This window comes from Primulina tabacum, chromosome 3 (assembly GCF_025594145.1).
Source record: "Primulina tabacum isolate GXHZ01 chromosome 3, ASM2559414v2, whole genome shotgun sequence".
NCBI lineage: Eukaryota > Viridiplantae > Streptophyta > Magnoliopsida > Lamiales > Gesneriaceae > Primulina > Primulina tabacum.
In genome coordinates, this window is record NC_134552.1 from 7,729,114 (window position 1) to 7,741,534 (window position 12,421).

The 12,421-nt window shown below is 35.8% G+C and overlaps 3 protein-coding genes across 3 annotated transcripts; 2 read left to right on the forward strand and 1 right to left on the reverse strand.

The window, feature by feature from the left end:
* Window positions 1-340: 340 nt before the first annotated feature.
* LOC142539812 (chloroplast protein FOR GROWTH AND FERTILITY 2-like) lies at window positions 341-2,593 on the reverse strand. Its single transcript, XM_075645534.1, has 2 exons — window positions 2,108-2,593; window positions 341-880 (listed from the first exon to the last, which is right to left on the reverse strand). The coding sequence occupies exons 1-2, from the start codon at window positions 2,411-2,413 to the stop codon at window positions 584-586; spliced, it is 603 nt and encodes a 200-aa protein (XP_075501649.1). The 5' UTR covers window positions 2,414-2,593; the 3' UTR covers window positions 341-583.
* Window positions 2,594-4,076: 1,483 nt separating this feature from the next.
* Window positions 4,077-5,868, forward strand: LOC142539813 (SKP1-like protein 1A). Its single transcript, XM_075645535.1, has 2 exons — window positions 4,077-4,487; window positions 5,535-5,868. Exons 1-2 carry the CDS (start codon window positions 4,155-4,157, stop codon window positions 5,706-5,708), a joined length of 507 nt encoding a protein of 168 aa, XP_075501650.1. The 5' UTR covers window positions 4,077-4,154; the 3' UTR covers window positions 5,709-5,868.
* A 3,794-nt stretch (window positions 5,869-9,662) lies between these two features.
* LOC142539814 (aquaporin PIP2-7-like) lies at window positions 9,663-11,178 on the forward strand. The gene is made up of 4 exons (XM_075645536.1): window positions 9,663-10,061; window positions 10,277-10,572; window positions 10,662-10,802; window positions 10,877-11,178. The coding sequence occupies exons 1-4, from the start codon at window positions 9,770-9,772 to the stop codon at window positions 10,994-10,996; spliced, it is 849 nt and encodes a 282-aa protein (XP_075501651.1). The 5' UTR covers window positions 9,663-9,769; the 3' UTR covers window positions 10,997-11,178.
* The last annotated feature ends 1,243 nt before the right edge of the window (window positions 11,179-12,421 follow it).

The following is a 12,421-nucleotide window of genomic DNA, read 5'->3' on the forward strand; positions in this document are numbered from 1 at the left end:
TACGCAGAATCACCATCATTTCTCATGCAAAAACATGATATACCTAACCAATACAAGTTTAATCCAAAAAACTCACTGATCAAAATGACAATCCCTAAACCAATTGCTACAAGAGAAGATGCCCAAGTGAGTTTTTCAGTTACTCTAGGTACCTTTTCCTTGAGCACTTGACTGCATGACCCGATAAACATTGTATAGCTTCCCATAGCGAAAACCGTCCCAACCAAGAACATGAACAGAAACGCAGCACCAGCCAAACGAGAAGGCAATGCAAGTGCGGGTAAGATCATCAGCAAAGCATCCGGCCTGCAATCCATGAACAATCCCCGTAGCAAACGTGGTAAAACCAAATTTCTTCTTTCCGATTGAAGGGCTTGCGATCATTTCATATCCACTCACATCACACTCACCATTCTCCAGGACAACACACGGGACGGGTACTTCTGACGCTTCCCTTATTCCCATGGCTCCAATAACGAGTAGAGTAAACCCCACCACTCTCGTGCCCCAAGTTCTCAAGACTTCAATATGTAGCCGATCTTTCAAAAGTAAGAAAAGTAAGCCAAATATCAACTGCCACGCATCATGCCCACATCCCCAAAGGGCTCCAACAGCAGCACTTTCCATCCTCGAGCAGCCAATTGAAAGTGGAGCCAAGGCAGCAAGATGGTCGGGACCTGATAATGTGTGCAAGCAAGCAACCCGCCAAGAATCCAGTCCATGCGCTGCTCAGTAACTCAAAGCGTAGAAGACTAGTTGCTGCAGGGACTCCAGTCTTGGCTGCATTTGGGAAACTAGCAAAAGCCGGTGACACGACAACAGGGTGGAGTAACGTCAAAAGGATTGCAGACAATAATATCACTGCCCCTGCATTAACTACCTGAAATATATCGACAATCATTTACCAATATAGGGTTCGGTTGACCCTACCCCTGCGGGCACTGCCTGCAGGGGTCGATCCAACGACTCGGATTTTTTCGAGCCAATTTTTTTTTTTTTTTTACAGGGAGGTGGGCCCGGATCACTCACGTGGAGTGATCCGGGCCGTTCATTGCCCGTGCAGGCAATGCCTGCACGGGTAGGTTGAAACAAACCCCAATATAGATACCAGAATATGTTAAAAAGGGAAAAACATATGGTACAATAATAACACCTTATCGAAATAATTTCAAATTGTCCAGGTATGCATTTCAAATTATTTTCTTAGAAGACATTCCAGGCGCAATTTTTTTGCATTCAATCTTTGTTCCTACACCTAGACTCACATTAGATATTTTCTACATGAGTCTGTCATAACCAGTAATTAGTGATGAATTCATGCATAATATTACTCAGGATCACAATGGTTGGCAAGATAATAAACAACGACAGTCTGCCGTCATAGAGTTGATCCTCATGTTCCAACTAGTTCATTACGACTGGATTTTTTTTTGTAAAGCTTACATGTTATATATACCAAAACTAGTCTTCACTGCAGAAAAAGTAGACAAGTTCTGTCAGAAAAATGGAAAAAGAGCATGGAAAACGATAACCAACAACGATACTCGCGAGAAAGATTTTGATGAACATCTCACAACCACCATTAGAGTCATTTATAATTCTTCAGAATACAACACTCAGGTTCTAACAAGGGTCTACTGCTCCTGGGAAAAATGCCATAAGTGCTTCCTACTTGTATTGACAACAATAGAGACACAATCATTGTTGTGTAAGTACCACCCTATTTCATGTTATCAGCGAAACATGGGGGAAACATCCTCCATGAAATAAAATTTCGGGACTTCCAAATTAAATGTGCCATGAATGATCCCGAGTCCTTTGATGATTAACACACACACACACACACACACACACTACATGCAAAGGGACAACAGGGCTTTGAATTTAGTTAACTAAACAACAAGACCTGATGCACTTTGACAATAAACAGTGATTTTAGATACGCAAATAAGGAGGAACCGATTCAAGATCCCTGGGTAAAATTCCGGCCTTTAGCTCTTATAGTAAACGTCACATAACAAAGGCCAAAATCGATGAAGGAACTCAATCAAAAGAAACATAAGCACTCAAAAACTAAAACGTAACACAATTTCCAAAGCATTTATACCTTTTGCTGCGGAGAATATATCAGAGGGATTAGTCTACGCAAATGAGGCTTAGGCGCCAGCCCATCAGTCGAATCCACGGAAAACGACAACTCTTCCCGGGTTTCAGGGGAAACCAAAGACGGGTCTTGGAGACTGCAAGATGGCGACTTGACCCGAAGTGGCACCCAACGAAATGAAGCCAACGAAAAAGCCATTTTCCTGGAGGATTCAACTCCCACGAAGCGTGGAACAAGGGGATGAGAACTGGGCTTCAAGTTACAGTGAGGTTTCGAAGGGATAGCCTTGGAGTGAATTAGCCTCTCCATTCCCAATTTTGAAGCCCCAATATTCACTCAAATTTTGGGAGCACGACTGCAAGAATTTTTGCAGTAGTAAAGAAGAGGAGAAGGTGAAGTTGGGAAGGATAAACTGCATACCAACTTCTTTACCACTTCCAAAGATGACAGCTCTGTGCCTAACCATATCTTGAATTTGTCTTTCTCAGTTCATTACAACGTTATTATTATTCATATCATGTTTTGATATTTCTGCATTTAAATTTTGGAAATCAGAAATTTAGGGTGCAGAACATTTTATCATTTTGGAATTTTCCAGATTTCAATTTTTATCCGGGATAATATTTATATGATCTTAATTTTGAAATTGTATTATTTATCTTTTAAAAGTTACAATGAGTCATGACAAAACAGACAGTATTTAGATTGGATTGATGTATTTCAAATTTTTTGATTTTAATTTCATTTTTTTTGCTGCGTGAACAAAATTTAAGTGTATTTCAAATCAATTCAACGTCAGTTTATCAAATTTCAATATTAATTATAATGAATTTCAGATATGCCAAGATTTATAGTAAGGAATTTATATCTCAAATCATTTCTCACAGTCAAACCACTCTCCAAATTAAATACATTGTTCTAAATGATATTTTAATTTGTCTAATTTCATAGATTTTTTAAACAAATTTTATCTATAATTATTTTTTTGTTCATAGTTAAATACTATGACTTGATCATATACGACGGCTATGCTTAGACCACAAGAAAATTTATTGCTAATAGAATATTTAATAATTTAATGACTCCTCAATAATACATTGGAAAACTTGGTGGATGTCACATCCTCCATTGAATATTTAGATCTTAAAACAAAAGTCCAACCTTTGAAAAATAAACATCTTTATTTTTTACCAATCGAATATATTGAAATTATATCTATTTTATTTTATTAAAGTTGAGGACATGATAGTAATCAGACACCAATTTTTTTTTCCAACTTTATCCTTATATGATATTAATATTACACTTTTGTTTTTTGTTTTTTAATTTCAACACACAGTTTTATTTTTATTTTTTTATTACAACAATTCAAATATCAATTTATTCACTCCATAGTTTGTCAAATTTTACTTTAATCCATCGATAATAATAAAAAAATTGTACACACATGCATCACGTGTGATGTGTGCACAGAATAACTAGTATAGATTACGCGTGTGGGTGGGTGGGGATAGTGAGCTGGGCCTGTTTACAATTATTGGTCTTGGGTTCTAGAATTCACGGGCCTGCCCAGTAAAGTCAAAAGTGTTGGCTTAATTGGATCCATTGTCGCCATTTGACCAGAAGTAGCAACTTTTGTAAGTCGCATTGTTATATATATATATATATATATAGAGCAATTATCTTCTCGTACGCTCCCTCTCGGCCGCCCGCTATCACAATTTATATTAGTAAAAAATGACATTTCACTTGTTATTATTATTTTTAATTTGGTTAAATAATATTAAATAATTAACATGAAATTATTTTTAATTTAAAAAAATGGTTGATTTAAAAGTTAAATTTTGTTTTGATTTTGTTATATTTAAAATATGTTGTGATTTGAAAAAAAATTTAGTAAAATAAAAAGATAATTATGAAATTAAATATTTTGGTATTCTAGATATTTCAAGACATCACACTTAAAACAATATTATAGATATTTATACAGTCTCAACCAAACTTTTCTTCTTTCTCGCTCTTAGGGTTCTAAATCCAGAAAGCAAAAACGATGTCTTCCGCAGACGCCTCTCCGAATATGATTGTTCTGAAGAGCTCCGATGGAGAAACTTTCGAAGTTGAGGAGTTGGTGGCGCTGGAATCACAAACCATAAAGCATATGATCGAGGATAACTGCGCCGATACGACTATACCCTTGCCCAACGTTACATCCAGGATCTTGGCGAAAGTGATCGAGTATTGCAAGAAACACGTGGAAGCCGCATCTAAAGCCACTGCTGACGGTGGGATGTGCTCCTCCGACAAAGTCGTTGACGATGAATTGAAGGCGTTCGATACTGAGTTTGTCAAGGTTGACCAGGGCACGCTTTTTGATCTTATCTTGGTAATTCCTATTCCGTTCGGTCAAATTTGGCTAATTTTCTCCTTGATTCTGTTGTTTGTATATATTTTGCTGCTGTCGGTGTTTTTGAGAAGTTTTGTTATGTGATGGTGCAAAGGTTACTTGGGCGCTGCATAGATGTGTCATGGAGCCTAGGCTCATGGCACGAAGCCTTGAACTTAATGGATGTAACTGCAAATAATATCTTTAAAAACCAATTTTCTTCATTATATGATCTAGTGTTTTATTTTAGTGTACTTGGAAATAAACAATCCTCACGAGTAACGATTATAATACATCTTGGGCCTTCAAGGGGCGTAAAGTGAAGCCCTTTCCCCTATTATAAGGATGTGTCTTGGGACGTGTCTGGGCCCAGAGGTTGTGCCTAGACTAGTTGAGAGTTTTCATAGCTATTTTTTCTATTTTATAATTCTGCAGAATGTGAGATATGTGATGATTTACTGCTTTGGGTTATGGTTTTACACTAGACTTCCCTTTTTTTGGCATGTTTCTGCTATTCACATAATTCATATGATCTATACAATACTGTCATATTTAATCTAATGGTTTCTGGATTCGGTCTTGATAGTTGGAATTGAGATTGCGCCTATCAGTATTACAGTAATACAGTTGCAGTGTTGTGTGATAGTTTTCTTCTGTATTTTCTCTCATTCTTGTACTGTGTGATACACATCAATTTAAAATTTTGTTTAGGGTTACTGATTAAGATATTTCTATTGCATTACTTCTCAAGAACTTCAAGGTTTTAGTAAAATGTGGTAAGAAACAATTGATTCTTGTGATATTGTTGACTTCTTGCTGTTTATTCAGTTCAAACAATCAATATATCTTTCATGTTTATTGATGCTGTTGACATTTTATTCTCTTGTGAATACGCATTTAGTTTTTGTCTGATATGTTTTACCCTTTCAAAATTATAGACATCACAGATAAGATCACTATTATGAATATATGGCAGAGTTGCTGCAATTGATTGCTAGAGTATTCATATTCTTGGTGTTTTGTTACTCTAAGCATCATTCTTTTCAGGCTGCAAACTACTTGAACATCAAGAGCCTGCTTGACCTAACTTGTCAAACTGTTGCTGACATGATCAAAGGAAAGACGCCAGAGGAAATCCGTAAGACATTCAACATAAAAAATGACTTCACCCCAGAAGAAGAAGAGGAGGTTCGAAGGGAGAATGCATGGGCATTCGAATGATGTCTATATTTCTATGAGTAGGTAGTTTTATGGTGTATCGGTATGGGGTATGTCTTTTTCATTGTCAGTGCATGTTAATTATGTGGGTCTATGACGGTCAGATTGTTATTGCAATTCCCTTAATCACGTATGTTGAATGTATTTCTTAGTTTATGTGATCTTTACGTGCGTGGAATGGAATTTGGTCCTCTCGAAATATTTTTGGCTGGATTATTATGCACCAAGTTTTTTCCTTGATAAAATTAGCGGCCTCGTGTTCCTGCCCCTTCGTTTCACAAGTCTATTTTAGCACCTTCCCTCTCTGAGTCTCGGATTTAGTTGAGTTGTGCTGATTTGACTCGTAAATTGTTTTTAAAAATAATTTAATCTTCTTGTTATAAGGTAATGATATTTTGGGTACTTCAAAATCCCTGTGTAATATGTTTTTTTGTGTTTGAGTTCCTGTCAAAATTTTCGTCTGGTCGAGTTCTTGACAAACATATTTTTTTAGTTTTAACTACCTGGGGCAACGATTTTGCATGCATACTACATACCCTCGTTTACCCATTTTAAGTGTATGTGCAGTCTTTTCTTCTCTCTTTCAAAGCTCAAAAATCGGCATATCAGAATCTCCCAGAAAATGGGATTAGTCGATGGCTTTGAAGATCCCAACTGACCAGCTAAAAAGCTCAACATTTTTCTTCTTGTAAGTGCGAAAATAGGACCTTCTCTGAATTAGGGGAAAAAATGGGCTGATCATGGAAGAATTCGTCGTTTTCTTGTGCGTTGACATTTCAACTCCGTCGTCTGCTGCAAATGGCAGAATCTGGATGGAGGCGTGGTGCTCCAGAGTCCAGACTCTGTATTATGGGCCAGTCAGCCCGTGAATAGTGTCAGATGGGCTCAGTCCTTGTCCCATTCTCCAAGACCATTCATTCTTACTTGTTTTTCTTCTCATTTCAATTAACTTAAATTGTTTGAAACATACATGATAAATTTCATGATGATGACTATGTGGGATCTAAATTTCGTATCAATGACTTGCAATTGGAATGCGAAATTCATCAATGCAGCATAAAAATAAAGAAGTCGAGGGTTGCCACTTGTTTTCGTCACTTCGAAACAGCTAAGGTATATGATCAATTCGAAACTTGAGCACATAACGACTATAAGAATTCATCCTATGGAACAAGAATCTAATCGATCCTCTGTGAAAGGTATAACATGCCCTAAAGTGATGAGAGATGGCGGCAAATGTGCGGGCAGAGGAGAATAAAACCTAATTTCATGCTATTGTTTCGACATGTCGATTTTTGCTGGAGAAATGATACTCCCCACCTCCCACATATCTTGTATGCACATGGGACTCAACGTTATGTGCACGATCAAACGTCGCCAACTCTGTTTGAAGATTGTGGCAAATAAATTACTAATGGAATATATTATATCATATGATTCTAAAATTATAAATGTAATAATCAATTATATTTTAGCCTAGCGGTGTGGGGAGACTCCAAAAACCCATTTGGTTTTGAGTTCAAGTCCAACTTATATATATAGTTTAGTTAATTTAAATAGGAAATCGTTTAAAAAAATATTTAAATGATGAAAAATATATAATGTCCCCCCCTTTGCAAGAAGAAAGAACATAAATGAGAAGTTCAATTGTCGGATTCGTCGCATAATTTGAGGGACCGTTTCCAGGTGAGGTGCGCCTTTTAATTTCCAACGGTCATGAATCACATAGGCCGTTATTTCCACCCGTGACAGGTGTCAGATTGTTAATGGATAGCACAATTAATATTCCGAACCCGAAATTATTATTAAAAAAAAAACAACCTGCGAGAAAGGTAATTTAATGCCAGCTAGATGGTTTCCAACGGACATTTTTTTAAAAGGAAAATATACAGATAAATAGTTTGTATAAAAGAACGATCTTTTGCAAGAAAATACATAATGTCTGTAGGCTGAGAGCTATGTTACCGGATCGGAACACACCTGTTTCGAACCAAATTTAATCGATCTGAGATGTTTGATATCATATTGGATCGATTATGGTTTTGTCAGTTTGAGAGTGTAACTCGATCCAAAACCAAATAAAATTGTATTAAAATTAAATTGGACCGTATTGAAACCAAATTGAAACTATTTTTTGAAAAATCACTATACATAACTAAATTAAATATAAGTTTCATGTAAATTAATATATTCACAAATTATAGTAGTATGAAACCGGTTTTGGACCGGTTCCAAATTGAACGGATCGGTTATAAGATCGGTTTAATTTGTTAATCATATTTAATGCAGAATACTTGATTGAGCCAATTTGGTTACGAGAGATCATCGAACACAAGCTATCTCTCCGACTTTTCGAATCAGATTCGACCTCAAATTATTTTGATAGATCTAAACGAGTTTTAATTTCATGCTTCGTGGTCTGAAAATTATTCGTAAATCTTCATTTATTTGACGAATCAAGTACATCGATTCGATCGGTTATTAATCCACTACTAAGGTAATTCCGAAATATTGGATGTATTTATTCAATTTCCTCTTTAAAAAGTTAAAAAGCCAGCTGTTTCCCACATGTTTAGCCCACTTAATAAAGCTGTTTTTTGGGGTATAAAAACAAAATACAAAAAGGAAAAGATAAGTTTGATCATCCCATCCAGATAACCTTTGTCCCCATTATCTAAAGTCTTCATTATCATAAATAAATATTTATATAAATCATAATTATTATTATGATTTATATATATATATATATATATTGTGAGACGGTCTCACGAATCTTTATTTGTTAGACGGGTCAATCCTTCCGATATTCACCAATAAAAAATAATATTTTTATCATAAAAAATAATATTTTTTCATTGATGACCCAAAAAAGAGATCTGTCTCCCAAAATACGACTTGTGAGATCATATCACACAAACACAGTTTATTAAATTCTTCAATCACGCTTTAACATTTATCATATTTCATATTAATTAATGTTTTTATGAAGATTAATGTATTATAATAATAATAATAATAATAATAATAATAATAATAATAATAATAATACTAATAATAATAAAAAAAAAGGCACGACAGAATGTAAAAGAAAATGGCAAATGAGGAAAACATTATCTAATTTAAGAACATTGTCCTATTCTACTTACCGCACTTGAAAATCTGATTGCGGTTCGGCTAAGCGTCAAAAAGAAAAAATAATTATTTTCCTTATTGTTGGTAAAATATCATTTTCTCTGATCTTAGTCGCGAAAATTATCGAGCAAAAAAAAAAAATATCTCACTTATTTTATTAAAAAATATATATTAGTAAAAAATTTGTCTTTTTTGGGTGTCGCAGATTAATTTAAATTTCATATACACAAAATAAATTAATATTCTAATTAACAAATCAATTTATGTTTGATTTTTATTTTATAGACTATGAATGATATATATATATATATATATATATATATATATATATATATATATTATATTATATCCATACAAGAAAATGTATGATTAAATGTCTTTTAATAATTTTAGAGGGCAAAAACTTGTGTGAAACGGTCTCACGGATCGTATTTTGTGAGACGGATCGCTTATTTGGGTCATCCATGAAAAAATATTACTTTTTATGCTAAGAGTATTACTTTATATTGTGAATATCGATAGGATTAATCCGTTTCGCAGATAAAAATTCGTGAGATCGTCTCACAAGAGACCTACTATTTGTATTGTTATTATTCAAAATTTAAAAAATCACATTTTTTCTTTTAAAAAATAAAAATACATAATGAAAAAGAAATGTAACCGTTGCATATGGGGATTAAATTGGGCCCCACAAGCTAAAAGCCCACAGCGCAGCACGCAATATAGGTTACTAACCAATCCCATCACATGGTCTTTCTGTAAGATGGGCCCCACCACATTTCCAAAAATACCCTTGCTTTACCCATAAATTCTCCCACTCTTCTCCCTCTTTTTCCTGCTCAGAAAAGTTCAGTCTCTCTTCCATTTCTGCACAAACCGAGCGGGAAAGGAGAAGAAATTTAACCAACTTTCCTTTTGTTGAGCGAGGAAGCATGACGAAGGAAGTGAGTGAAGAGGGCATGCACCATACGAGGAAGGATTACGTGGACCCGCCGCCGGCGCCGTTGCTTGATATGGAGGAGCTGAAGCTGTGGTCCTTTTACAGAGCACTCATCGCGGAGTTCATCGCCACCCTGCTTTTCCTGTATGTTACAGTCGCAACCGTGATTGGACACAACAAGCTCAACGCCGCCGACCAATGCGACGGAGTTGGGATCCTTGGAATTGCATGGGCCTTTGGTGGCATGATCTTCATACTCGTTTACTGCACCGCTGGAATTTCTGGTAATATTAGTGGAGATTCACCCTGGAGATTTATTTCTGCTTCTTTTTTCAGTTCTCCACTGTGCAATGTTTCTAGTGAAACCCTCAATAAATTTGTAATTTTCTGAACATTCCATGCATAACTCTGCTTTTTATTCCTGTTCGTTTTTATGCAATTTCCATGTCGTTTCATTCTACATATATCTATTTTCTTTTTTTCATTTTTTGGGTTGCAGGTGGGCACATTAATCCAGCGGTGACATTCGGTTTGTTTCTGGCGAGAAAGGTGTCTTTGATCAGAGCTTTGGGTTACATGTTAGCACAGTGCTTGGGCGCCATCTGTGGTGTGGGCTTAGTGAAAGCTTTCATGAAAAGCTTCTACAATAGGCTGGGGGGTGGCGCTAACTTTGTGCAGCCAGGATACAACAAGGGCACCGGTCTAGGTGCCGAGATCATCGGCACCTTCGTTCTTGTTTACACTGTTTTCTCCGCCACCGACCCCAAGAGGAGTGCCCGTGACTCTCATGTCCCTGTAAGAACAAACAAGCCCTAGCTAGCCACCTCGTTCGTGTGTATGAAGATTCGTGAGTACTGATTCCTTCTGTTTTTGTGCATGTGCAGGTTTTAGCCCCACTTCCAATCGGTTTCGCAGTCTTCATGGTCCACTTGGCCACCATCCCCATCACCGGAACCGGCATCAACCCAGCCAGAAGCTTAGGAGCCGCCGTGATTTACAACCGGCAGAAAATATGGGATGACCAAGTAAATTTCTAGCTCCTTGAATTCGTCACATTTTATATTCATTAATATGATTTTATATTAAACTTTTTGTGCAGTGGATTTTCTGGGTTGGGCCGTTTGTGGGAGCGTTGGCAGCGGCTGCATACCACCAGTATATTCTGAGAGCCGCCGCCATTAAAGCTCTGGGATCTTTCCGGAGCAACCCCTCCAACTGATTAAGATTGCTGATAGTGGAATGAATTTGGTTTGCTATTTTATGTATCTAATTTATTATGTGTGTGTATGTGCGTGAGAGAGAGTAATGAGAGGAAAAGAATGTGTGTGTATTAATTATGAGTTTTTAATTTTGTATGATAACACCTTTGAGTCTAAAAAAAAAAATCCCATGTCTTGATTAGTGTTCTCTTCTTAGATTTCGATATGATCCAACAAAAAGACATTGTTTATTCTCCCAAAAAAGAACCCCACCAGGCCACCATTATTAATTTGACCTAAGTTTCCTTAATCACGGGCACTAGTTGAACAGTGGTGGCCACCTTTTTTAAATCGATTGATTAATTAAAGTACAAAATCATCTGTCTGATTGAATGTGAGGTGGTGGGATCACTCAGAGTTGATGTTCTCAAAAAAAGTATATTACAATTCTAAATACAAAGAAGAGTGATGACTTTTGCCTAAATATCAAGTTAAATTTGGTCACAAAAGACGTGGAATCACTTGTGAAAATGCTTTATTATATAATCTTCACCTGCTATAAACTCGGCCCCCCAATGCTTGGGCACTTTTTGACATAAAGACAAGCGATAGGACTCTGGACTCTCGACCGATGGAGGAAAAAGAGAAGCCTAAAAAGAGAGAATATTGTAAATGTAACGTGCAATAATATTATGGCATCGTGTTCTACGCTTCACACCCCGTGGATCCTCAACATATATTTGAGTTTGGAGTCCATTTGTATCATAGAATCTTTATTGTTTTATTACGTGGACAATCTGGTACATTCATCTCATTTATCTCCCGAATACTTTGAATTATTATTATTATTATTATTTTTAAATAAAAAGGGTTAGGGGAACTCTTTATATTCTCTTGAATCATATGAATCTCTCGTATTTTATGCAATTCATCAAAAATAAAAAAATAAAAATTCCAAAGGTAAAATACAATACCTACATGATATGAAATCCAAAGAGTCATTCGAGGGATCTTATAGTCTTTAACAGTTAACACTCAAACATGAAATATGTATCATCATCATTTAATAAAGGATGATAAATTAATATTATAATTATATGTAAACTCATAAAATTCATATCCACGTAACATAATACATCGTTTCTTTCGAAGACATCATAATACGTTGTTCGATTAAAATTATTTCCCTTGAAAATAAATCAGCCAAACTAGTCAAACGTTGTGAATGAAATGATAGAATAACCCAATTAATAGAAATAAAAATACTTTGCAGATAAATAACTGTGCATCCTGTTTATATTTTCCATTTTCTTATGAAATTTATGCCTAATGCACATCTAAAGTTACATCTCGCTCCGAGCTTCTGTAAAACTCGAGCAGAAAGAGGGATACTGATCGATTATATAAATTCTATTATCAAATTCGAGCTGCAACCCCTAGATCAT

Bases quoted from the DNA above. Each gene is read 5' to 3' on its own strand.
- LOC142539812 (XM_075645534.1), bottom strand. From the start codon at position 2,413: ATGGAGAGGCTAATTCACTCCAAGGCTATCCCTTCGAAACCTCACTGT. The intron at 881-2,107 runs GTATAAATGCTT...GATATATTTCAG, and splicing joins TATATTCTCCGCAGCAAAAG to GTAGTTAATGCAGGGGCAGT.
- LOC142539813 (XM_075645535.1), top strand. From the start codon at position 4,155: ATGTCTTCCGCAGACGCCTCTCCGAATATGATTGTTCTGAAGAGCTCC. The intron at 4,488-5,534 runs GTAATTCCTATT...CATTCTTTTCAG, and splicing joins CGCTTTTTGATCTTATCTTG to GCTGCAAACTACTTGAACAT.
- LOC142539814 (XM_075645536.1), top strand. From the start codon at position 9,770: ATGACGAAGGAAGTGAGTGAAGAGGGCATGCACCATACGAGGAAGGAT. The intron at 10,062-10,276 runs GTAATATTAGTG...TTTGGGTTGCAG, and splicing joins CTGCACCGCTGGAATTTCTG to GTGGGCACATTAATCCAGCG. The intron at 10,803-10,876 runs GTAAATTTCTAG...CTTTTTGTGCAG, and splicing joins AGAAAATATGGGATGACCAA to TGGATTTTCTGGGTTGGGCC.